At 43.5% G+C, this 27554-nt stretch overlaps 2 protein-coding genes across 2 annotated transcripts in view; one reads left to right on the top strand and one right to left on the bottom strand.

Moving 5' to 3' along the window:
• Positions 1–27357, top strand: LOC132134187 (regulator of G-protein signaling 22). Its single transcript, XM_059546978.1, has 25 exons — positions 1–106; positions 172–200; positions 298–360; positions 1052–1231; positions 5167–5252; positions 5340–5385; positions 5432–5606; positions 5777–5900; positions 6346–6507; positions 6588–6702; positions 6792–6896; positions 7232–7333; positions 8169–8363; positions 8442–8618; positions 8651–8766; positions 8862–9015; positions 9161–9319; positions 10095–10121; positions 10219–10284; positions 18537–18695; positions 19316–19495; positions 19575–19721; positions 24220–24303; positions 26833–26926; positions 27160–27357. Exons 1-25 carry the CDS (start codon positions 76–78, stop codon positions 27261–27263), a joined length of 2880 nt encoding a protein of 959 aa, XP_059402961.1. The 5' UTR covers positions 1–75; the 3' UTR covers positions 27264–27357.
• A 59-nt stretch (positions 27358–27416) lies between these two features.
• Positions 27417–27554, bottom strand: part of LOC132134193 (intermembrane lipid transfer protein VPS13B-like) — a gene marked incomplete at its 5' end in the record, with an annotated part of 48925 nt that continues 48787 nt past the window's right edge. The window contains one exon of the mRNA XM_059546985.1: positions 27417–27554. This exon is cut by the window's right edge and continues 192 nt beyond it. Within this exon, the coding sequence (XP_059402968.1) occupies positions 27498–27554 (57 nt within the window).

Here is a 27554-nt window from a genome sequence, read left to right as displayed (position 1 = left end):
TCTCCATAGCAACGCGATCAGACGCGCGCCGCGCCGCGGGGAAAGTTTCGCTCGGGATCCGAACCGAGCTCCAGGATGTCGCGGGGGTTTCCCGGTGAGTTTCCCGGTGAGTTCAGCAGCGGTTTTCTGCTTTAACGCGGACTCTGACGCGCTTTCTGCTTCTTCTTTCAGATTTCCCTGAAATAACGAGCGAGAACTTTGTGAGTATCAGAATCACACAGATCGTGTGTTTAAATGTGAATGCGTGACTGATCGATTAGTAGATTGGTAGATTGATCATGTGCTGTGATTGAACAGGAACACAGTCTCTCATCTGATCAGAGCTTCGTGGAGTTCTTCAACGACTTCCTGCTGCTTCCGGTGAGGAAGGACTAGTTAAACTAACCAGGTTTAGTTAAAATCTCCCGGAACAAGAACATTTGCGAGAAACGACCAGCCTTTCCACGTCTAATGGTTTTATAAGTGATCAAATCAGTTGAGATTTATCTCAAAGTAACTCTAAATATGTTCAGATTTATTTATTTAATTCATAAACACAACTTATTTAGCTATCATTTATTTTTGTAATAGTCCTATAAAATGTTTTTTTTTTCTGTATTGTGTATATAAATATTTCTAATTACCAAATGAAGACATAAATCAGTCATTTAGTTATTTTATCTTTCAGTCTGGCAAACAAAGGTGGTTTATTATTTAAAACAATGGAGAAATATTGTGGGATTACTCCTTAAATAAGTTTGAATCATTTATTATTTTTAGTAGTATTATTGTGTACATTCAACTGCACAATAATATATTTCTGACATAATTCCAGTTAAACCAAGCGTTTATTTTGAATATCTTCTCTCTTCTGTGTGTATATCTTCACTTCAAATCAAATCCTGAAACAAGTCCATGTCAAGATTTGATTCACGTGATTTACTTTTGATGAATTCATCTAAACTTGACATTATACAGTAAATTCAGTTTTTATGACTGTATTCTGTGTTTCTCGAGTCAAGGTTCTGAGAGCACAGGTGTCAGAAATGTGTTTCTGCTGTGTGTGTTGCAGGTGTTCTCTGTGGCCGTGAGGTATGATGGGATCTCTGCAGGCTTCGAGCTGCTGGATCACACTGCTGTGTGTCTGTCCCACCGGATCAGAACCGCTCTGCTGGAGATCCGGTCTAGAGCTGTGTGTGAGCCGAGCTGGACCCCTGCAGAACCCCTGCGAGACAACAGCTACAGCGTCACAGTACTGACACACACAAACACACACACACACAACACACGTGCACACGCACACACACACACACACTCACTCACTCACTCTCTCACACGCATGCGCACACACACACACACACAAAGTCAAAGTCACCTTTATTTATATAGCGCTTTAAACAAAATACATTGCGTTAAAGCAACTGAACAACATTCATTAGGAAAACAGTGTCAATAATGCAAAAATGAGAGTTAAAGGCAGTTCATCATTGGATTCAGTGATGTCATCTCTGTTCAGTTAAATAGTGTCTGTGCATTTATTTGCAATCAAGTCAACGATATCGCTGTAGATGAAGTGTCCCCAACTAAGCAAGCCAGAGGCGACAGCAGCAAGGAACCGAAACTCCATCGGTGACAGAATGGAGAAGAAAACCTTGGGAGAAACCAGGCTCAGTTGGGGGGCCAGTTCTCCTCTGACCAGATGAAACCAGTAGTTCAATTCCAGACTGCAGCAAAATCAGATTGTGCAGAAGAATCATCTGTTTCCTGTGGTCTTGTCCTGGTGCTCCTCTGAGACAAGGTCTTTACAGGGGATCTGTATCTGGGGCTCTAGTTGTCCTGGTCTCCGCTGTCTTTCAGGGAAGTAGAGGTCCTTTCTAGGTGCTGATCCAGCATCTGGTCTGGATACGTACTGGATCCGGGTGACTGCAGTGACCCTCTGATCTGGACACAGACTGGATCTGGTGGCTACGGTGACCTCGGAACAAGAGAGAAACAGACTAATATTAGCGTAGATGCCATTCTTCTAATGATGTAGCAAGTACATAGGGTGTTATGGGAAGTGTTCCCGGTTCCGGTTTACCTAATTAATGCAGCCTAAAAATCCTTTAACGGATTTGGATATTAAAAGCATATTAGTATGTTATGTGTATGCCAGGTTAAAGAGATGGGTCTTTAATCTAGATTTAAACTGCAAGAGTGTGTCTGCCTCCCGAACAATGTTAGGTAGGTTATTCCAGAGTTTAGGCGCCAAATAGGAAAAGGATCTGCCGCCTGCAGTTGATTTTGATATTCTAGGTATTATCAAATTGCCTGAGTTTTGAGAACGTAGCGGACGTAGAGGATTATAATGTAAAAGGAGCTCATTCAAATACTGAGGTGCTAAACCATTCAGGGCTTTATAAGTAATAAGCAATATTTTAAAATCTATGCGATGCTTGATAGGGAGCCAGTGCAGTGTTGACAGGACCGGGCTAATATGGTCATACTTCCTGGTTCTAGTAAGAACTCTCGCTGCTGCATTTTGGACTAGCTGTAGTTTGTTTACTAAGCGTGCAGAACAACCACCCAATAAAGCATTACAATAATCTAAGGTTGAGGTCATAAATGCATGGATTAACATTTCTGCATTCGACATTGAGAGCATAGGCCGTAATTTAGATATATTTTTGAGATGGAAAAATGCAGTTTTACAAATGCTAGAAACGTGGCTTTCTAAGGAAAGATTGCGATCAAGTAGCACACCTAGGTTCCTAACTGATGATGAAGAATTGACAGAGCAACCATCAAGTCTTAGACAGTGTTCTAGGTTATTACAAGCAGAGTTTTTAGGTCCTATAATTAACACCTCTGTTTTTCAGAATTTAGCAGTAAGAAATTACTCGTCATCCAGTTTTTTATACGACTATGCAATCCATTAGTTTTTCAAATTGGTGTGTTTCACCGGGCTGCGAAGAAATATAGAGCGGAGTATCATCAGCATAACAGTGAAAGCTAACACCATGTTTCCTGATGATATCTCCCAAGGGTAACATATAAAGCGTGAAGAATAGCGGCCCTAGTACTGAGCCTTGAGGTACTCCATACTGCACTTGTGATCGATAGGATACATCTTCATTCACTGCTACGAACTGATGGCGGTCATATAAGTACGATTTAAACCATGCTAATGCACTTCCATTAATGCCAACAAAGTGTTCAAGTCTATGCAAAAGAATGTTGTGGTCAATTGTGTCAAACGCAGCACTAAGATCCAATAAAACTAATAGAGAGATACACCCACGATCAGATGATAAGAGCAGATCATTTGTAACTCTAAGGAGAGCAGTCTCAGTACTATGATACGGTCTAAATCCTGACTGGAAATCCTCACAGATACCATTTTTCTCTAAGAAGGAATATAATTGAGAGGATACCACCTTTTCTAGTATCTTGGACAGAAAAGGGAGATTCGAGATTGGTCTATAATTAACTAGTTCTTTGTGGTCAAGTTGTGGTTTTTTGATGAGAGGCTTAATAACAGCCAGTTTGAAGGTTTTGGGGACATATCCTAATGACAATGAGGAATTAATAATAGTCAGAAGAGGATCTATGACTTCTGGAAGCACCTCTTTTAGGAGCTTAGATGGTATAGGGTCTAACATACATGTTGTTGGTTTAGATGATTTAACAAGTTTATACAATTCTTCCTCTCCTATAGTAGAGAATGAGTGGAACTGTTCCTCAGGGAGTCTATAGTGCACTGTCTGATGTGATACTGTAGCTGACGGCTGAATGGTTGCAATTTTATCTCTAATAGTATCGATTTTAGAAGTAAAGTAGTTAATAAAGTCATTACTGCTGTGGTGTTGGGAAATGTCATGGGTTTATATAAATGGGTTTATTTTTCGTTAATTTAGCCCCTGTATTGAATAAATACCTGGGGTTATGTTTGTTTTCTTCTAAAAGAGAAGAAAAGTAATCGGATCTAGCAGTTTTTAATGCTTTTCTGTAGGATATGTTACTTTACGCCAAAGCAATACGAAATACCTCTAGTTTTGTTTTCCTCCAGCTGCGCTCCATTTTTCGGGCTGCTCTCTTTAGGGTGCGAGTATGCTCATTATACCATGGTGTCAAACTGTTTTCCTTAACCTTCCTTAAGCGTAGAGGAGCAACTGTATTTAAAGTGCTAGAAAAGAGAGAGTCCATAGTTTCTGTTACATCATCAAGTTGTTCTGAGGTTTTGGATATGCTAAGGAATTTGGATACATCAGGAAGATAACTTAAAAAGCAGTCTTTTGTGTTAGAAGTGATGGTTCTTCCATACTTGTAACAAGAAGTAGAATTTACAATTTTGGCTATATGAAGTTTGCACAGAACTAAATAATGATCTGAGATATCATCACTTGGCTGAATAATTTCAACACCATCAACATCAATTCCATGTGACAGTATTAAATCTAGAGTATGATTTTGACAATGAGTAGGTCCTGAAACGTGTTGTCTAACACCAATAGAGTTCAGAATGTCTATAAATGCTGATCTCAATGCATCGTTTTCATTATCAACATGGATATTAAAATCACCAACTATTAAAACTTTATCTGCAGCCAGAACTAACTCGGATGTAAAATCACCAAACTCTTTAATAAAGTCTGTATGGTGCCCTGGTGGCCTGTATACAGTAGCCAGTACAAACATAACAGGGGATTTATCATTAACATTTGTTTCTCTGGATAATGTTATATGAAGTACCATTACTTCAAACAAGTTATACTTGAAGCCTGCCCTCTGAGAAATCCTGAAAACGTTGTTATAAATTGAAGCAACACCTCCCCCTTTGCCTTTTAGACGCGGCTTGTGTTTATAACAGTAATCTTGGGGGGTGGACTCATTTAAAATAATGTCTCTAGTCTCTATAGTGTGATATCTAGGTGAAAGAGTCTCTATGTGCTGAGAATTAACTGACCTCTGTGACGTGACACACACACACGCGCACACACACGCACACACTCACACTCACATACACACACACACACACACACACACACACTCACTCTCTCTCACCCCCCCCCGCCAACCCCGACACACACACACACACACACTCACACACTCACAAACACACACACACTCACTCACTCTCACCCCCCCCCCCCCGACACACACACACATACACACACACACCAGAAGCTCATGACTCTTCTTCTGCAGCGTCTGGACCGAGAGCAGACCGTCCAGTGGCTGAAGAGAGACAGACTGCCCTTCTTCCTGCAGAGCGACTGTTACTTAGAGTTCAGGTGGGAGTGTGTGATGTGTGTGGTCAAGCTGTCACGAAGGTCCAGTGTGTGACGTTGGTCTGTTGTGATGTCTGTTTTGCTGCACAGGTTGACTAAAGGTCTGTCTCAGCTCAGTGGGGATTGCTCCTCTCCAGCGCTGCGGTGTGATGATCAGGTGTGTTCCAGAACCCTTCTGTGAGATCATGACCTTTGACCTGAGTTCTGCTGTGAGGAGTGTGCACTGTGCTCTGGTGTGTTTGCAGTGCTGTCTTCTGTCTGCTCGGCCGTTTGGCAGATTTTCAGAGGAGATGGACAGCAGCTTCATCTGTCCGAACCCTGCAAGATCAGAGCCGGACAACTGCAGCTCAGCACACGGTCAGTTCCTCGGCTCCTGCTTCGAGACGGACACAGCCCAAGAAAACTCAGAGCCATACGCCATAAATAATGAGAACCCAGCTGAATCAAATACGTGTGGAAATCTGTTTCTGTGCATCCGTCGGTGCTGCAGGGGTCAGTGTGACTGGTCAGGTGTTGTTCTGTCGCAGGTCGTTCTCGATCCAGCTTTCTGGAGTTTAAGAGGTCTCTGGTCGACGGGCCGGGAGAGAATATTCTTCATCTGTGGATGGATATCGAACGACTGAAGAGACTCAGCGCCAGGACCAAGAACAGGTTACAACCCTCTAACTGACCAACCAGCCCTTTACCAGCCATCACTATTGTAACACACACACACACACACACGCGCACGCACTCACTCACACGCACTCACACACACACATACAGACACACACACACAGACACACACTCAGACACACACACTCAGACACACGCACTCACACACACACACACACACATACACACACGCACTCACACACACACACACACACACACTCACACACACTCAGACACACACACTCAGACACACACACACAGACACACGCACTCACACACACACACACACACACACACACACACACACACACACACACACACTCAGACACACTCAGACACACTCAGACACACACACACAGACACTCACACACACACACACACACACACACACTCACACACTTGCTTCTGTAGAGTCTGGCCTCACTGAAACGTCTGTCTGCAGGTATTTAGGGTGGATGAAGGGTCAGTATGTGGTCAGCAGCAGCGCAGCGGCTCTGAGTGAACAGCTGCTGTGTAGACTGGGGTTAAACAGCGCCACCTGCTGGAGAGAGGAGCGACTGCGAGAGGTTCAGCCCCGTCTGTCAGAGATCCTGCTGCTGTACTGGTGAGCGAGTGCCTGCTTCAGATCACACGCATCATGAAGATATTATAAACACGAACACTAACCAAGCGTGTGTGTTTCAGGGGTCAGCGCTTCCGCTTAATTATGTCGGGTCAGGGGTCATGTGAGCGAGGGTTGAGTTCTTCTGTCTGCGCAGACACTGATCCGCAGGCCGTCTGCTCCTGCAGTGATATGAGAGTACGGCATTGTATGATCCACGGCTCGATCTGATGATCTCTGTGTGTGCTGGACCTGGTTAATAACTGTGTGTGTGTGTGTGTGTGTAGGCTGAGCTGGACGGCACTGAGATTCAGTCTCTGCTGGAGGTTCTACACACTGAATCCAGATCTGGTTTCTTTTTCACTCATTTCTGTCAGAATTCAGGACCGCAGGTACGTCTCTCTCTCTCTCTCTCTCTCACACACACACACACACACACACACACACACACAAACACACACGATGACCGACTGAACCTGTTACAGTGATGCAGTTAAATATTTCAATCATTATATATTTATAAATCGTGGTAGTATTGCATGTGCAAGTGTCCAGAGACACTGCTGTCTTACAGTGAGGATCTAAAGAGAAAAATGACTCAGAAGTGAAACGTCTAGACTAAAAGAGTGTAATGATGACCAATGAAGTGCTTGTCCCGAGCTTTCTAGATGATTCTTGGTGATTTTTTTTTTCATTTGTCTTGTGTGTGTGTGTGTGTGTGTGTTAGTTGTGGGAAAATGCTGTGTATTTCTGCTCAGAACTACTGCAGTACCACCAGCTCTTCTGCCAGAGCAGATTTGATCCGTACAGAACACAGCGCATGGCTCAGGTACACACACACACACACACACACACACACACACACACACACAGACACGCAGACACACACACACACACACACACAGACACGCAGACACACACACACACGGCTCAGATACACACACACACACACACACACAGACACACACGGCTCAGATACACACACACGCACACACACACACACACACACACACGCAGACACACACGCAGACACGGCTCAGGTACACACACACGCACACACACACACGGCTCAGGTACACACACACACACACACACACACACACACACACGCACACACACGCAGACACACACGGCTCAGGTACACACACACACACACACACACACGGCTCAGGTACACACACACACACACACACACGGCTCAGGTACACACACACACACACACACACACACACACACACACACGCAGACACACACAGACAGAGACACACACACGGCTCAGGTACACACACACACCCACACACGGCTCAGGTACACACACACGTGCACACAGACAGAGACACACACACGGCTCACGTACACACACACCCACACACGGCTCAGGTACACACACACGTGCACACACACACACACACACACGCAGACACACAGACAGAGACACACACACGGCTCAGGTACACACACACCCACACACGGCTCAGGTACACACACACACACACACACACACACACACACACACACACTCACTCACTCACACACTATTTTGTGGTGTGTTCTTTCATATTATTCAGTGTATTCAGTGTCTGTAGCTCATTTCTGTCCTCCTTTTATCACGTTTAGCAGTGTGTGTGTGTGTGTGTGTGTGTGTGTGTGTTGTCTGCTCTCAGTTGCTGTATGCCTCGTACCTGAGCAGCGGTGCTCAGATGAGCGTGGGCTTGAGCGAGGAGGACAGGAGAGCCGTCCTGCAGCGTCTGAGTCCCCCGTTCGAGGATCTGTTTGACCGGGCGCAGGATCATGCTCTGAGAGTCCTGCTGGAGCCATGGACGCTGCTATCAGAGAGACTCCGAGACGCTCCACACACTGTAAGAGTCACACTCGTGCTTCGGACACATCTCCTCATGACTGTGGTCAGCTGATGCAGTGTCTGTCTCTGTCTGTAGGTGGCGCAGTGGCAGGAGATGCGTTACGCCGAGGCTGAGCTCTTCCAGACTCTACAGACTCTGTACACACACACTCAGAGCAGACAGCAGGTAACACACCTGGAGCACACACCTGGAGCTGGTCTGAGTGAGCCGTACTATAGTCCGTCTGCTCGTGTGTCCAGCAGGAGCACAGGACTGCAGCTGCTCCAGCAGAGGGCAGCAGAGCGCCGGGGCTCTGGGACAAGGTTCCGCAGGAGTTCCGCGCGGTCCGTCTGGATTCCCTGCTGAGGAACCGCATGGAACTACAGCACTTCCTGTCCTTCCTGGAGGAGAATTCGGCCAGGTGAACAAAGTCCAGCAGGGACGGATGGGTGTCAAAGTGAAGCATCACGTTCACTGGTTTGACCTGTGTGTTTGTGTGTGTGTGTGTGTGAGTAGTCTTGAGCTGCAGTGCTGGCTGGACGTGGAGCAGCTGAAGAAGAGTGATGGAGTGCTGCTGGAGGAGAGAAACACCAGCATCAAAGACAAATATTTCAGCAGTAACTTCCTGTTTGGACCCGGCAGCCCGGCCACTGAAGAACAGCAGATGAAGGTACGAGATCAGCTCTGGATGAGCAGGAGTGTGACTGTCTGCATCTGTGAGAGCTTATGAGACACGCAGATGATGAATCACAGCACAGTCTGACTCTGTGTGTGTGTGTGTGTGTGTGTGTGTGTGTGTGTGTGTGTGTGTGTAGTTGCTGCAGATGTGTGGTAGCCAGCAGTGTCTCCAGCGTGACTCCGTGTCTCTGTCTGTTCTCTCGGAGCTTCAGTCTCTGCTTCACAGTCGTTTAGAAACTCGATGGCTGCCGCTGTTTCTCTCGAGCTCACAGTTCATCACGCGTCAGCAGAAGAAGGTAACGATCATCTGGAACACTTCAACTCTTCTGCTCTTTAAAGCTTCCTGTGTGTTAGCGAGTACCATCATATACTGATACCACAAACACTCAAACAACAAATTCCACACATCTGCTGACATCTCAGTGTGTTCTCTCTCTCCTCACGTTACCTGTCAGATAATTACACCTGAGATTCCTCTGGTTTCCTAATTACACTAATTACAGTCATTACCCAAAACACCTGCTGATCAGATCCTCAGACAGAGAGCGTCTCATTCTGCTCCTGTTCCACATGAACCAAACACTGATGATGATGAGGAGGAGGATGAAGAGTATCTGTGAATCTGTGATCTGCTGCTCGTGTACATCCTTAATGACATTTGCACACATCATAAAGAAAACTGCAGAACAAGTGAATAAATATATAAATATAAAGTGTCAAGTCTTTGAAATTGAGATTTGTACATCATCTAAAGCTGAATAAATGATCTCTCCAGTGATGTGTGGTTTGTTCGGAGGACAATATCTGTCTGAGATACAACTATTTGAAAATCTGGAATCTGAGGGAGCAAAAAAATCTAAATATTGAGAAAATCATCTTTAAAGTTGTTCAAATGAAGTTCTTAGCAATGCATATTACTAATCAAACATTAAGTTTTGATATATTTACGGTAGGAAACTTACTTCATGGAACATGAACATGATGATTTTTGTCATAAAAGAAAAATCTAATTTTAACCCTAACAATGTATTGTTGTCTATTACTACAAATATCCCTGTTTCTGTGCTGCAGAGACATGTTAATGGCAGTATCCCTCTCGTGAGGCTTCATCTTCACTCACACTTATCCTCTGATGACTGGAGACACTGACGACATCATTTCCTGTGTGTGTGTGTGTGTGTGTGTGTGTGTGCAGGTCACAGACGTGGAGAGAGAGCAGCAGCCGGTCATCCGTCAGCGCAGGAGGAGACACGTCTGGAGGGTGAGTCCAGCTCATTTGGTTTTCTTCACTTCCTCCTCAATAGTGTCGAATTGTCTTCTAATGGAGTTCCTGTTTATTTTATGAAGTAGTTTTTGAATAGTGTGTTTTTTTTCTGTCTGGACACACTGTGCTGCTCATGCATTAATGTAGCTGTTTCTCTGTCAGCTCGTCCAGATCAGTGACTAACAGTGTGTAACTGATTCCTGTAAGAGCTGCTGTACGTCACACTCATGTCAGGATGAGAGAGAACATCTCTACCAGTGTGATACAGCTGCACACCTGTGTGTGTGTGTGTGTGTGTGTGTGTGTGAGTGTGAGTGTGTGAGTGTGAGTGTGTGTGTGTGTGTGTGTGTGTGTGTGTGTGAGTGTGAGTGTGAGTGTGTGTGTGTGTGAGTGTGTGTGTGTGTGTGTGTGTGTGTGTGTGAGTCAAAGTCAAAGTCAATGTCACCTTTATTTATATAGCGCTTTAAACAAAATACATTGCGTCAAAGCAACTGAACAACATTCATTAGGAAAACAGTGTCAATAATGCAAAAATGATAGTTAAAGGCAGTTCATCATTGGATTCAGTGATGTCATCTCTGTTCAGTTAAATAGTGTCTGTGCATTTATTTGCAATCAAGTCAACGATATCGCTGTAGATGAAGTGACCCCAACTAAGCAAGCCAGAGGCGACAGCGGCAAGGAACCGAAACTCCATCGGTGACAGAATGGAGAAAAAAACCTTGGGAGAAACCAGGCTCAGTTGGGGGGCCAGTTCTCCTCTGACCAGACGAAACCAGTAGTTCAATTCCAGGCTGCAGCAAAGTCAGATTGTGCAGAAGAATCATCTGTTTCCTGTGGTCTTGTCCTGGTGCTCCTCTGAGACAAGGTCTTTACAGGGGATCTGTATCTGGGGCTCTAGTTGTCCTGGTCTCCGCTGTCTTTCAGGGATGTAGAGGTCCTTTCTAGGTGCTGATCCAGCATCTGGTCTGGATACGTACTGGATCCGGGTGACTGCAGTGACCCTCTGATCTGGACACAGACTGGATCTGGTGGCTACGGTGACCTCGGAACAAGAGAGAAACAGACTAATATTAGCGTAGATGCCATTCTTCTAATGATGTAGCAAGTACATAGGGTGTTATGGGAAGTGTTCCCGGTTCCGGTTTACCTAATTAATGCAGCCTAAAAATCCTTTAACGGATTTGGATAATAAAAGCATATTAGTATGTTATGTGTATGCCAGGTTAAAGAGATGGGTCTTTAATCTAGATTTAAACTGCAAGAGTGTGTCTGCCTCCCGAACAATGTTAGGTAGGTTATTCCAGAGTTTAGGTGCCAAATAGGAAAAGGATCTGCCGCCTGCAGTTGATTTTGATATTCTAGGTATTATCAAATTGCCTGAGTTTTGAGAACGTAGCGGACGTAGAGGATTATAATGTAAAAGGAGCTCATTCAAATACTGAGGTGCTAAACCATTCAGGGCTTTATAAGTAATAAGCAATATTTTAAAATCTATGCGATGCTTGATAGGGAGCCAGTGCAGTGTTGACAGGACCGGGCTAATATGGTCATACTTCCTGGTTCTAGTAAGAACTCTCGCTGCTGCATTTTGGACTAGCTGTAGTTTGTTTACTAAGCGTGCAGAACAACCACCCAATAAAGCATTACAATAATCTAACCTTGAGGTCATAAATGCATGGATTAACATTTCTGCATTTGACATTGAGAGCATAGGCCGTAATTTAGATATATTTTTGAGATGGAAAAATGCAGTTTTACAAATGCTAGAAACGTGGCTTTCTAAGGAAAGATTGCGATCGAATAGCACACCTAGGTTCCTAACTGATGATGAAGAATTGACAGAGCAACCATCAAGTCTTAGACAGTGTTCTAGGTTATTACAAGCAGAGTTTTTAGGTCCTATAATTAACACCTCTGTTTTTTCAGAATTTAGCAGTAAGAAATTACTCGTCATCCAGTTTTTTATATCGACTATGCAATCCATTAGTTTTTCAAATTGGTGTGTTTCACCGGGCTGCGAAGAAATATAGAGCTGAGTATCATCAGCATAACAGTGAAAGCTAACACCATGTTTCCTGATGATATCTCCCAAGGGTAACATATAAAGTGTGAAGAGTAGCGGCCCTAGTACTGAGCCTTGAGGTACTCCATACTGCACTTGTGATCGATAGGATACATCTTCATTCACTGCTACGAACTGATGGCGGTCATATAAGTACGATTTAAACCATGCTAATGCACTTCCACTGATGCCAACAAAGTGTTCAAGTCTATGCAAAAGAATGTTGTGGTCAATTGTGTCAAACGCAGCACTAAGATCCAATAAAACTAATAGAGAGATACACCCACGATCAGATGATAAGAGCAGATCATTTGTAACTATAAGGAGAGCAGTCTCAGTACTATGATACGGTCTAAATCCTGACTGGAAATCCTCACATATACCATTTTTCTCTAAGAAGGAATATAATTGAGAGGATACCACCTTTTCTAGTATCTTGGACAGAAAAGGGAGATTCGAGATTGGTCTATAATTAACTAGTTCTTTGGGGTCAAGTTGTGGTTTTTTGATGAGAGGCTTAATAACAGCCAGTTTGAAGGTTTTGGGGACATATCCTAATGACAATGAGGAATTAATAGTAGTCAGAAGAGGATCTATGACTTCTGGAAGCACCTCTTTCAGGAGCTTAGATGGTATAGGGTCTAACATACATGTTGTTGGTTTAGATGATTTAACAAGTTTATACAATTCTTCCTCTCCTATAGTAGAGAATGAGTGGAACTGTTCCTCAGGGGGTCTATAGTGCACTGTCTGATGTGATACTGTAGCTGACGGCTGAATGGTTGCAATTTTATCTCTAATAGTATCGATTTTAGAAGTAAAGTAGTTCATAAAGTCATTACTGCTGTGGTGTTGGGAAATGTCAACACTTGTTGAGGCTTTATTTTTCGTTAATTTAGCCACTGTATTGAATAAATACCTGGGGTTATGTTTGTTTTCTTCTAAAAGAGAAGAAAAGTAATCGGATCTAGCAGTTTTTAATGCTTTTCTGTAGGATAGGTTACTTTCCCGCCAAGCAATACGAAATACCTCTAGTTTTGTTTTCCTCCAGCTGCGCTCCATTTTTTCGGGCTGCTCTCTTTAGGGTGCGAGTATGCTCATTATACCATGGTGTCAAACTGTTTTCCTTAACCTTCCTTAAGCGTAAAGGAGCAACTTTATTTAAAGTGCTAGAAAAGAGAGAGTCCATAGTTTCTGTTACATCATCAAGTTGTTCTGAGGTTTTGGATATGCTAAGGAATTTGGATACATCAGGAAGATAACTTAAAAAGCAGTCTTTTGTGTTAGAAGTGATGGTTCTTCCATACTTGTAACAAGAAGTAGAATTTAAAATTTTGGCTATATGAATTTTGCACAGAACTAAATAATGATCTGAGATATCATCACTTGGCTGAATAATTTCAACACCATCAACATCAATTCCATGTGACAGTATTAAATCTAGAGTATGATTTCGACAATGAGTAGGTCCTGAAACGTGTTGTCTAACACCAATAGAGTTCAGAATGTCTATAAATGCTGATCCCAATGCATCGTTTTCATTATCAACATGGATATTAAAATCACCAACTATTAAAACTTTATCTGCAGCCAGAACTAACTCGGATGTAAAATCACCAAACTCTTTAATAAAGTCTGTATGGTGCCCTGGTGGCCTGTATACAGTAGCCAGTACAAACATAACAGGGGATTTATCATTAACATTTGTTTCTCTGGATAATGTTATATGAAGCACCATTACTTCAAACGAGTTATACTTGAAGCCTGCCCTCTGAGAAATCCTGAAAACGTTGTTATAAATTGAAGCAACACCTCCCCCTTTGCCTTTTAGACATGGCTCATGTTTATAACAGTAATCTTGGGGGGTGGACTCATTTAAAATAATGTAATCATCAGGTTTTAGCCAGGTTTCTGTCAAACAGAGCACATCTATATTATGATCAGTGATCATATTATTTACAAAAAGTGTTTTCGTAGAAAGGGATCTGATATTCAATAAGCCAAGCTTTATCATTTGTTTATCCATATTGCTTCTGTTTTTTATTTGTTGAACCTCAATTAAATTGTTAATCTTAACTTGGTTTGGACGTTTTTTGTATTTTCTCGTTTGGGGAACAGACACAGTCTCTATAGTGTGATATCTAGGTGAAAAAGTCTCTATGTGCTGAGAATTAACTGACCTCTGTGACGGGAGGCAGCTAGCAGACGGTCGGTTTAGCCACTCTGTCTGCTTCCTGACCTGGGCCCCAGTTAGTCAAGTATAAACACTAAGACTATTTGCCATATTTCTAGAGAGAAGAGTGGCGCCACCCCAGGAGGGATGAAGACCATCTCTTTTCAACAGGTCAGGTCTGCCCCAAAAGCTCGTCCAATTGTCAATGAAACCTATGTTATTCTGTGGGCACCACTTAGACATCCAGCCATTGAGTGATGACAATCTGCTATGCATCTCATCACCACGGTAAGCAGGGAGGGGACCAGAGCATATTACAGTGTCTTACATCGTGCTTGCAAGTTCACACACCTCTTTAATGTTATTTTGAGTGATCTCCGACTGGCGAAGTCGAACATCATTAGCGCCGGCATGAATAACAATCTTACTGTATTTACGTTTAGCATTAGCCAGCACTTTTAAATTTGCCAAGATGTCAGGCGCTCTGGCTCCCGGTAAACATTTGACTATGGTGGCTAGTGTCTCTATATTCACGTTCCGTACAACAGAATCACCAATAACTAGAGCACTTTCATCAGGTTTCTCAGTGGGTGCATCACTGAGTGGGGAGAACCTGTTTAATGTTTTGATCGGAACAGAAGAGCGGTGTTTTGACCCACGACTACGCTGCCTCACCGTCACCCAGTTGCCCTGCTGCTGGGGCTCTGTTTCCGGAACCGAACAATGTACAGGAATCCCTGAGCTAGACGCATCCAAAGCCGTATCTAGAGCCCTAACATTCTTACTGTCCTCAATTAAAGTTTGGATGCGTGTCTCTAATTCTGAAATCTTCTCTGTCAGCCTAACTATTTCCCTGCATTTATCACATGTGAATCCCTCATCAGCGACAGAGATAGATAAACTGTACATGTGGCAAGAGGTGCAAGTAACAATGACGGGAGAAGCCATTACTCACCGTGCTTGATGAAATATTCTTACTGCGGTTGTTTGATGAACTTGTGAAAAACTGGAGCGAGGGAGAGGAGAAAAGAAAACAGCGATAGGTTCGAATGAAAACGCTAATGACAAGCTAACGAGTGCTAATGCTTTGCAGGTGTACTGCACTTACGGATATAAAATAAAAGTGAACGATCAAAGTTAATCTGATAAGATTGATAGATAATATCAGAAATATGGTGTGAATTAAGTTATATTTTACCACTTTAAAAACAGAGAGTGATAGTAAGATAAAGATTCTAGAGAAAAAATAAAATAAAAACAGCTACACGGAGCTACAATTTGCTACAGAAGGCCAACAGGAAGTAGAGAAAACACTGTCCAACAGCGACACCCGCAGGCAGGAGAGAAAGCTAAGAATAAGGTCTTAGTGAGTGAGTGTGAGTGAGTGAGTGTGAGTGTGTGTGTGAGTGTGTGTGTGAGTGTGTGAGTGTGTGTGTGAGTGTGTGTGTGTGTGTGTGTGTGTGTGAGTGTGTGTGTGTGTGTGTGTGTGTGTGAGTGTGTGTGTGTGTGTGTGTGTGTGTGAGAGTGTGAGTGTGAGTGTGTGTGTGTGAGTGTGTGTGAGTGTGAGTGTGTGTGTGTGTGTGTGTGAGTGTGTGCGCACTCGTGTGTGTGTGAGTGTGAGTGTGTGTGTGTGTGCGCACTCGTGTGTGTGTGTGTCTCTCTCTCTCTGTGTGTAACTCTGTATGTGTGACTCTGTGTGTGTGTGTGAGTGTGTGTGCACTCGTGTGTGTGTGTGTGTGCGCACTTGTGTGTGTGTGTCTCTCTCTCTCTCTCTCTCTCTGTGTGTGTAACTCTGTATGTGTGACTCTGTGTGTGTGTGTGTGTGTGAGTGTGAGTGTGTGTGTGAGTGTGTGTGTGTGTGTGTGCGCACTCGTGTGTGTGTGTGTCTCTCTCTCTGTGTGTAACTCTGTATGTCACCTTTATTTATATAGCGCTTTAAACAAAATACATTGCGTCAAAGCAACTGAACAACATTCATTAGGAAAACAGTGTCAATAATGCAAAATGAGAGTTAAAGGCAGTTCATCATTGGATTCAGTGATGTCATCTCTGTTCAGTTAAATAGTGTCTGTGCATTTATTTGCAATCAAGTCAACGATATCGCTGTAGATGAAGTGTCCCCAACTAAGCAAGCCAGAGGCGACAGCGGCAAGGAACCGAAACTCCATCGGTGACAGAATGGAGAAAAAAACCTTGGGAGAAACCAGGCTCAGTTGGGGGGCCAGTTCTCCTCTGACCAGATGAAACCAGTAGTTCAATTCCAGACTGCAGCAAAGTCAGATTGTGCAGAAGAATCATCTGTTTCCTGTGGTCTTGTCCTGGTGCTCCTCTGAGACAAGGTCTTTACAGGGGATCTGTATCTGGGGCTCTAGTTGTCCTGGTCTCCGCTGTCTTTCAGGGATGTAGAGGTCCTTTCTAGGTGCTGATCCACCATCTGGTCTGGATACGTACTGGATCCGGGTGACTGCAGTGACCCTCTGATCTGGACACAGACTGGATCTGGTGGCTACGGTGACCTCGGAACAAGAGAGAAACAGACTAATATTAGCGTAGATGCCATTCTTCTAATGATGTAGCAAGTACATAGGTTGTTATGGGAAGTGTTTCCGGTTCCGGTTTACCTAATTAATGCAGCCTAAAAATCCTTTAACGGATTTGGATAATAAAAGCATATTAGTATGTTATGTGTATGCCAGGTTAAAGAGATGGGTCTTTAATCTAGATTTAAACTGCAAGAGTGTGTCTGCCTCCCGAACAATGTTAGGTAGGTTATTCCAGAGTTTGGGCGCCAAATAGGAAAAGGATCTGCCGCCTGCAGTTGATTTTGATATTCTAGGTATTATCAAATTGCCTGAGTTTTGAGAACGTAGCGGACGTAGAGGATTATAATGTAAAAGGAGCTCATTCAAATACTGAGGTGCTAAACCATTCAGGGCTTTATAAGTAATAAGCAATATTTTAAAATCTATGCGATGCTTGATAGGGAGCCAGTGCAGTGTTGACAGGACCGGGCTAATATGGTCATACTTCCTGGTTCTAGTAAGAACTCTTGCTGCTGCATTTTGGACTAGCTGTAGTTTGTTTACTAAGCGTGCAGAACAACCACCCAATAAAGCATTACAATAATCTAACCTTGAGGTCATAAATGCATGGATTAACATTTCTGCATTTGACATTGAGAGCATAGGCCGTAATTTAGATATATTTTTGAGATGGAAAAATGCAGTTTTACAAATGCTAGAAACGTGGCTTTCTAAGGAAAGATTGCGATCAAGTAGCACACCTAGGCTCCTAACTGATGATGAAGAATTGACAGAGCAACCATCAAGTCTTAGACAGTGTTCTAGGTTATTACAAGCAGAGTTTTTAGGTCCTATAATTAACACCTCTGTTTTTTCAGAATTTAGCAGTAAGAAATTACTCGTCATCCAGTTTTTTATATCGACTATGCAATCCATTAGTTTTTCAAATTGGTGTGTTTCACCGGGCTGCGAAGAAATATAGAGCTGAGTATCATCAGCATAACAGTGAAAGCTAACACCATGTTTCCTGATGATATCTCCCAAGGGTAACATATAAAGCGTGAAGAGTAGCGGCCCTAGTACTGAGCCTTGAGGTACTCCATACTGCACTTGTGATCGATAGGATACATCTTCATTCACTGCTACGAACTGATGGCGGTCATATAAGTACGATTTAAACCATGTGTGACCATGTGTGTGTATGTGTGACTCTGTGTGTGTGTGAGTGTGTGTGCACTCGTGTGTGTGTGTGTGTGTGTCTCTCTCTCTCTCTCTCTCTCTCTCTCTCTCCCTCTGTGTGTGTGTAACTCTGTATGTGTGACTCTGTGTGTGTGTGTGAGTGTGTGAGTTTGAGTGTGCGTGTGTGTGTGCGCACTCGTGTGTGTGTGTGTGTGTGTGTCTCTCTCTCTCTCTCTATCTCTCTGTGTAACTCTGTATGTGTGACTCTGTGTGTGTCTGTGTGTGACTCTGTATGTGTGTGTGTCAGCAGGTGTCTGGAGGTCTGATGAGCTTGTCTCAGGAGTCGGTGGCTCTGCGCAGGGCTCTGTTGAATCCCGTCACCTGTCTGCAGTTCCAGAAGTTTCTGTCTGTCCGAGATGATCTGCTGGAGAACGATCTGCTCTTCTGGCTGGAGGTTCAGAGATACAAGGTGAGACGAGAACGAGACGCTCCACACAATATCCTGGAGAAGAGCTTCGTCTGTGGATAATTCAGTTTTCATTCCTGATGTAGTTTAAAGTAAAGGTCAGAATAAGGTCAGTAATATCTCCAGATGAACTCTTCCTGGACTGAAGCAGCTCAGCTTTACTTGATTCTCCATCAATCATGTTTTAGAGTCTCAAATCTGATCCTCAGGATCTTTTGAGGAGCGTTTGTTTCCAGAAGCTTAACTTTCACTGTTCCTCAGCCGAGGAATGATCTTCACAAGCCTCCAGAACATCTCACATCTTCTGAGGAGCCTTGATTTCTTCAGCTCTCCATTACTGTGTTATATGTGCGGATCATTTAATTCTCGACACATTACTGGAGATATAGAGTGATATTTAGATCAGTATATGTCAGTATCTGCTCTACTGTGTGAAAGATCTCACTGGTTTACATTACAATCATATAAATAACAGCATCTTCAGCAAATTCATATTTTTCCTTAGTTTATAGTCTCTGAATAAAACAGTTTTTTCCTCTACATGAGCCATAAAATCCTGATGGATGATACAAAATATAAAACGCATTCAAACTGTGTGTGTGTGTGTGTGTGTGTGTGTGTAGGATCTGTGTCACTCCCGCTGTGATGACGTGGCGCTCCAGAGGAAGGTGTCCATCATCATCAGCTGCTTCATCAGTAGTTGTGTTCCGCCGGCGCTGCAGATCCACGTTCCTCCAGATGCAGCGCAGAGAGTCATGAGTCAGCAGCGAGCGCTCGGGCCGTACGTCTTCAGAGAGACACAGGTGTGTGACTCACAGACATCCTCACACTGACACACTCCGCCCATCTGACCCCGTCTGTCTGTGTGTGTGTGTGTGTCAGGCATGTGTGTTTGACGAGCTTCTCAAGCACTGGCCGGATTTCGTGGAGTTGCGCTCCGACGTCGGAGAGGAAGAACTTCAGCGAGTGCTGGACAGAGAGACACGGAGCAGCAGACCGACAGAAGAACAGGACGACAGCTGCTCACAGGTGCGCCATGTGACGTCTGACTCTGACCATGTGACGTCTGACTCTGATCATGTGACGTCTGACTCTGACCATGTGACGTCTGACTCTGACCATGTGACGCCTGACTCTGACCATGTGACGTTTGACTCTGACCACGTGATGTCTGACTCTGACCACGTGACGTCTGACTCTGACCACGTGACGTCTGACTGATCATGTGACGTCTGACTCTGACCATGTGACGTCTGACTCTGACCATGTGACGTCTGACTCTGACCACATGACGTCTGACTCTGACCACGTGACGTCTGACTCTGACCACGTGACGTCTGACTCTGACCACGTGACGTCTGACTGATCATGTGACGTCTGACTCTGACCACATGACGTCTGACTCTGACCACGTGACGTCTGACTCTGACCATGTGACGTCTGACTCTGATCATGTGACGTCTGACTCTGATCATGTGACATCTGACTCTGACCATGTGATGTCTGATCATGTGACGTCTGACTCTGACCATGTGACATCTGACTGTGACCATGTGACGCCTGACTCTGATCATGTGACGTCTGACTCTGATCACGTGACGTCTGACTCTGACCACGTGACGTCTGACTCTGACCACGTGACGTCTGACTCTGACCATGTGACGTCTGACTGATCATGTGACGTCTGACTCTGATCATGTGATGTATGACTCTGATCATGTGACATCTGACTCTGACCATGTGATGTCTGATCATGTGACGTCTGACTCTGATCATGTGACGTCTGACTCTGATCATGTGACATCTGACTCTGACCATGTGATGTCTGATCATGTGACGTCTGACTCTGACCATGTGACATCTGACTCTGACCATGTGACGCCTGACTCTGATCATGTGACGTCTGACTCTGATCACGTGACGTCTGACTCTGACCACGTGACGTCTGACTCTGACCACGTGACGTCTGACTCTGACCACGTGACGTCTGACTCTGACCATGTGACGTCTGACTGATCATGTGACGTCTGACTCTGATCATGTGATGTATGACTCTGATCATGTGACATCTGACTCTGACCATGTGATGTCTGATCATGTGACGTCTGACTCTGACCATGTGACATCTGACTCTGACCATGTGACGTCTGACTCTGACCATGTGACGTCTGACTCTGATCATGTGACGTCTGACCGTGTGACGTCTGACTCTGACCATGTGATGTCTGACTCTGATCATGTGACGTCTCACCGTGTGATGTCTGACTCTGATCATGTGACGTCTGACTCTGGGTGCGTTCGACTTGAAGCTCGGCTTCAATTGTGAAACTTGTGTATTAAATAAATTCAGTGCACACAGACTAAAGTAGTTTAAAGGCTTGTTCGACTTCATGGAGCTCTGCGCAAACCGATCGTCGGCTGACTTGAAGCAGTGCATGCTGGTTAGAAATTTTGTCCGACTTGATACAGCGCTGACGCCACGTGACTGTGACGTGTGCCATCAAAGTACCGCGAGAGCGATTCGAGAGTAGCCGGAGAACTCAGCCAGCGCAGCTTCTGAAGAGCGGCTGCACAGGTTCTGATGACGACACAACTGATCCACGATTGGCTGAATTCACTGATGACACTGATGACGTGCATTTCAAGTTTATTGTGAGTCGACTTCAGTTTCAGAAATTCTCATATGGACTTTTAAAAAAGTTTAAATACGTTTTTATGTCGTCTTCATCTTATAAATCATATTTATTAAATATTGTTTTACTGTATTTACTTTATTGTCAATATCAAGTTTGTGTATGTTTATTTTGCATGACTTTCTTTTTTATACAGACCTTTTGTATTCAGCAGCATAACCTATTCAAATGAGCATTTTTAATAACTAAAATGTTAATCTTAAAAACATACAATCTAATGTGGTCATAAATGTATGCTCCTATACAAATGATATATAATACATTATATTCCTCCATTTGTTTGGTTTCTTCATATTATCTAGTTTATTTTGCTGTGTTTATACTTCACCTGCATGTGGTTAGCAAACTGCTAACAACTTGCTGTAACTTCAACTTGACAACACTTTCAAATAGTTGGTCTAAATCACAATATAAATCCAACAGAATTGTGCTTTTCTGTATATGAAAATCAGTGGTGTTATGTTTAAAATGTTAAAAAGAGCTCAGCAGGAGGGTACTGTAAATCTTGTTGCTGAAACCTTCTTAAAAAACACATACCATTACCCACCAGGGAATTTTTTATAGGTTACTTTTATCATTTTGTATTAGCAGAAACACCCATGTCATACTGCTAAAGTACAGTATATATCCAATATGTTATCTTGTTTTGGAAGACACCCTTCCAAAACACCACTTATACACACATTTAAACGCGATCAAGTAAGCAAACGCCACGTGATCTGCCATGACTGACGTAATTGCAGCAAACTACGGGAGCCACAACGTGTCCGGCTTCATATCTCCGTTTGCAGCACCTCCCCACCTGCACGCGGCTACTCTCGCCGATCGGTTGCATCCAGCCGCAGCCGATGTCGAACACACCTTAAGTCTTTGGTACTTTTAATTGTGTTGATTTTGGCTCACATTTAACAAAAACCCACCAATTCTCTATCTCAACAAATTAGAATATGGTGACATGCCAATCAGCTAATCCACTCAAAACACCTGCAAAGGTTTCCTGATCCTTCAAAATGGTCTCTCAGTTTGGTTCACTAGGTTACAGAAGAAAATCCAGAAGACAATCATTGACACCCTTCACAAGGAGGGTAAGCCATAAACATTCGTTGCCAAAGAAGCTGGCTGTTCAATGAGTGCTGTATCCAAGCATGTTAACAGAAAGTTGAGTGGAAGGAAAAAGTGTGGAAGAAAAAGATGCACAACCAACCGAGAGAACCACAGCCTTATGAGGATTGTCAAGCAAAATCAGTTCAAGAATTTGAGTGAACTTCACAAGGAATGGACTGGGGCTGGGGTCAAGGCATCAAGAGTCAACAAACACAGACGTGTCAAGAGATTTACTGAACCACAGACAACATCAGAGGCATCTTACCTGGGCTAAGAGAAGAAGAACTGGACTGTTGCCCAGTGGTCCAAAGTCCTCTTTTCAGATGAGAGCAAGTTTTGTATTTCATTTGGAAACCAAGGTCCTAGAGTCTGGAGGAAGGGTGGAGAAGTTCATAGCCCAAGCTGCTTGAAGTCCAGGGTTAAGTTTCCACAGTCTGTGACGATTTGGGGTGCAATGTCATCTGCTGGTGTTGGTCCATTGTGTTTTTGACAACAAAAAAAAAACAATGTCACTGCACACGTTTACCAAGAAAGTTTCCTTTTGCTGACCAGCTTTTTGAAGATGCTGATTTCATTTTCCAGCAGGATTTGGCACCTGCCCACACTGCCAAAAGCACCAAGAGTGGGTTAAATGACCATGGTGTTGTGCTTGACTGGCCAGCAAACTCACCAGACCTGAACCCCAGAGAGAATCTATGGGCTATTGTCAAGAGGAAGATGAGAAAGAAGAGACCAAACAATACAGATTAGCTGAAGGCCACTATCAAAGAAACCTGGGCTTCCAGACCACCTCAGCAGAGCCACAAACTGATCACCTCCATGCCACGCCGAACTGAGGCAATAATTAAAGCAAAAGGAGCCCCTACCAAGTATTGAGTCCATGTACAGTAAAGGAACATACTTTCCAGAAGGCCAACAATTCACTAAAAAATTCTTTGTTATTATTATTGGTCTTATGAAGTATTCTAATTTGTTGAGAGTGAATTGGTGGGTTTTTGTTAAATGTGAGCCAAAATCATCACAATTAAAATAACCAAAGACTTAAACTACTTCAGTCTGTGTGCACTGAATTTATTTAACACATAAGTTTAACCAATTGAGGTGAATTACTGAAATTTTTCCACAACGATCTAATTTATTGAGAAGCACCTGTATTAGACACAACATTTTCTGATTTTGCTAAATTGTGTAAATTGAAATATGAGTTATGGAGTCACAGAAGAGCTGTGGTGAGGTTGATCTGCAGATGTGTTCTACATCAGTGTTGCTGTGTGATCACTACCCTGCTGCTTTTGTACAGGTGTTGAATCACTTTCATTGCTATAGGTTTACAACACTGTAAAAGCTCTTTATTCCAAAGATACTGCAATTAATGCAAAACTACTTTGTGATGTGTGCGAATGAACTGCAGTGATGCTCACACCTGATTGGTCAGTGAAAATACTGAAAACACTGCATCACTGAAAGACTCTCTGTGTGTGTGTGTGTGTGTCTCTCCCTCGCTCGCTCTCTGTGTGTGTGTGTGTGTGTCTCTCTCTCCTTCTCTCTGTCTGTGTGTGTGTGTGTGTGTCTCTCCCTCTCTATGTGTGTGTGTGTATCCCCCTCTCTCTCTCTCTGTGTGTGTGTCTCTCCCTCTCTCTCTCTGTGTGTGTGTCTCTCCCTCTCTGTGTGTGTGTGTGTGTCTCTCCCTCTCTCTCTCTGTGTGTGTGTGTGTGTGTGTTGGGCAGCAGGAGGAGGAGGAGGATGAGGCTCATGTCGTTGCTGATGAAGAGCAGAACTGTGGGACTGATGGCACGAGAGCAGCCACATATAAGGTCAGAGGTCACTGTCATCTGTTCTGTCGTCATCTAATTCATCATCATCATCATCTTCATCAGCCTGAATCATTCAGACACCATCATAGGTTTTGTCAGCATCTTGAATAAATAAAAAAATAAAAAACTTCCTTTGTTTATCAAGTTTTTATTGTTTAGTTTTAATTATTTTAGTACATCAATTTAATTAAAATGTTGCCTTGGAAACTAGATGAAATAAGTTTTTATATTTTATTTCAGTTAGTGTTATTTTCTTTAATCAAGGACTTGATTTTTTTTATGGTTTCATTGAAGTATAAAAACCAGTGACGATCGAGACGTGAAAAAGACAAAAAGTCCAAATGAATGACAGTCTTCAGTCTGCAGACGAGACTCGGGTCCTGCTTCAGTCAGTGTGTGTGTGTGTGTCTGTCTGTCTGTGAGTGTGTGTGTGTGTGTGTCTGTCTGTGAGTGTGTGTGGGTCTGTCTGTCTGTGAGTGTGTGTGGGTCTGTCTGTCAGTGAGTGTGTGTGTGTGTGTCTGTCTGTCTGTGAGTGTGAGTGTGTGTGTGTGTCTGTCTGTCAGTGAGTGTGTGTGTGTGTGTGTGTGTCTGTCAGTGAGTGTGTGTGTGTGTCTGTCTGTCAGTGTGTGTGTGTGTGTGTGTCTGTCTGTCAGTGAGTGAGTGTGTATGTGTCTGTCTTTCAGTGAGTGTGTGTGTGTGAGTCTGTCAGTGTGTGTGTGTGTGTCTGTCTGTCTGTCTGTCAGTGAGTGTGTGTGTGTGTGTCTGTCTGTCAGTGAGTGTGTGTGTGTGAGTCTGTCTGTCTGTCAGTGAGTGTGTGTGTGTCTGTCCGTCTGTCTGTCAGTGTGTGTGTGTGTGTGTGTCCGTGTGTCAGTGAGTGTGCGTGTGTGTCTGTCAGTGAGTGTGTGTGTGTGTGTGTGTGTGTGTGATTCTGTCTGTCAGTGAGTGTGTGTGAGTGTGTCTGTCTGTCAGTGAGTGTGTGTGTGTCTGTCAGTGAGTGTGTCTGTGTGATTTTGTCTGTCAGTGAGTGTGTGTGTGTGTGTGTGTGTGTCTGTGTGTGTGTGTGTCTGTGTGTGTGTCTGTCTGTCAGTGAGTGAGTGAGTGTGTGTGTGTCTGTCAGTGAGTGTGTGTGTGTGTGTGTGTCAGTGAGTGTGTGTGTGTCTGTCAGTGACTGTGTTTCTGTGCGTGTGTGTGTCTGTCAGTGAGTGTGTGTGTGTGTGTGTGTGTGTCTGTCTGTCAGTGAGTGAGTGTGTGTGTGTGTGTCTGTCTGTCTGTCAGTGTGCATGTGATTCTGTCTGTCAGTGAGTGTGCGTGTGATTCTGTCTGTCAGTGAGTGTGTGTGTGTGTGTGTGTCTGTCTGTCAGTGTGAGTGCGTGTGAGTGTCTGTTTGTCAGTGTGAGTGCGTGTGTGTGTGTATGTGTCTGTCTGTCAGTGACTGTGTTTCTGTGTGTGTGTGTGTGTCTGTCTGTCAGTGAGTGTGTGTGTGTGTGTGAGTCTGTCTGTCTGTCAGTGTGCGTGTGATTCTGTCTGTCAGTGAGTGTGCGTGTGATTCTGTCTGTCAGTGTGTATGTGAGTGTGTGTGTGTGTGTGTGTGTGTCTGTCAGTCTGTCAGTGAGCGAATGTGTCTGTCAGTGTGTGTGTGTGTGTGTGTCTGTCAGTGAGTGTGTGTGTGTGAGTCTGTCTGACTGTCTGTGTGTGTGTGTCTGTCTGTCAGATAGTGTGCGTGTGTGTCTGTCAGTGAGTGTGCGTGTGTGATTCTGTCTGTCAGTGAGTGTGTGTGAGTGTGTCTGTCTGTCATTGAGTGTGTGTGTGAGTCTGTCTGTCAGTGAGTGTATGTGTCTTTCTGTCTGTCAGTGAGTGTGTGTGTCTGTCTGTCAGTGTGTGTGTGTGTGTCTGTCTGTCAGTGTGTGTGTGTGTGTGTGTCTGTGTCAGTGAGTGAGTGTGTGTGTGTGTGTGTGTGTGTGTGTGTGTGTGTATCTGTCTGTCAGTGAGTGTGTGTCTGTGCGTGTGTCTGTCTGTCAGTGAGTGTGTGTGTCTGTGCGTGTGTGTCTGTCTGTCAGTCAGTCAGTGAGCGTCTCTCCAGACCTTCAGCTCTCCTCGTCTTCATCATATCAGGAAGAAAAGATGCTTTTTGGTCAATGTGCATTAATTAGCTCTTACGATTATGAGGACAGTTACTATGTTATGAAATGGATTGTGTGAATGATTTCTTGTCCATTTATTCTGTGCTTCTTAAAGAAAATGGCATATAAATGTGTTTTAAGTACTTCACAAATAAAGCTTTCAAAGATGGATATCGCTTTCATTTATTCCTCTTTTAAACTTGCAGGAAGGAAAGAAATAGTATTTTCTGTTTAGATTCATCCATTTAAACACGTTTATGTTTACCGAAAGATTATTAGGGATTAAACAAATAATTTTATCTCTGAAGTGTTAAACTATTATTACTTTAAAATAAGGCATTAACAAAGGCATTGTCTTTATAATAATTATAGTAATGACTATAAGCTCATTGATTGTTGATTTCTTCAGATCTCCTGGTCCTACACTAAACACATGGCAGCGCTGGAACACGAGAAAACAACATCATCTTCATCATCCCCGACAGATCAACACACACACACACGTACACGTATGTCACTCTGAAAACTTCATCTTATAAATGTGTTTGTTCCTGTAGGTGTGACCATCTTTTTGCCATTACTAGTTCATTTAAAAATTCATGTTACCGCAGGAACATTTGGACTATTAATCATACTCCATGTGGAAAATGATCTCATGAAAACTGCTTGTACAAGAATCATGATCTAAAGCTGCAGTAAATCATCTGATGTGTCAAAAACACTGTTTCCTCTGCAGACAGACACTCCAGACACACATCTGATCAGACGAAGAACCAGAACGAACACCGAGCTGAAGACAGAGCCTCAACCGAACAAGTGACGCGTGTGATGTACAGTTAGATTTTATTAACAAAAAACAGATTCATTATATAGTGACACTTATTTTTCATTAGACAAGAATACAGGAGCAAATGAAATAAAAACAGTAAATCATCTTTCTTGCATTGCTTATAAAAATACAAAATGAAAGGCCTTTTGGTTTAAAGCATCAGAGACGAGCTCTGGCCGATGTAGTGATGTTCATAAAGTGTTTTACTCTTTAAATAACACAAACATGAAGATGAAGTCTGGACTTCAGTGGAAGCCGATGCGCAGCGCTTTGTTTTTCACCATGTTGAACTTGCACACGAA

The sequence above is a fragment of the Carassius carassius genome, unplaced genomic scaffold (assembly GCF_963082965.1).
Source record: "Carassius carassius unplaced genomic scaffold, fCarCar2.1 SCAFFOLD_75, whole genome shotgun sequence".
Lineage (NCBI taxonomy): Eukaryota > Metazoa > Chordata > Actinopteri > Cypriniformes > Cyprinidae > Carassius > Carassius carassius.
This window is presented reverse-complemented; position numbering and strand designations above follow the sequence as displayed.

What these genes read in the sequence shown, in the direction of transcription:
- LOC132134187 (XM_059546978.1), top strand. Translation starts at nt 76, where the DNA reads ATGTCGCGGGGGTTTCCCGGTGAGTTTCCCG. An exon ending in TGTCCAGCAGGAGCACAGGA is followed by an intron (nt 8,619 to 8,650) that starts CTGCAGCTGCTC and finishes GGCAGCAGAGCG; the next exon opens with CCGGGGCTCTGGGACAAGGT. An exon ending in TTAATGGCAGTATCCCTCTC is followed by an intron (nt 10,122 to 10,218) that starts GTGAGGCTTCAT and finishes GTGTGTGTGCAG; the next exon opens with GTCACAGACGTGGAGAGAGA.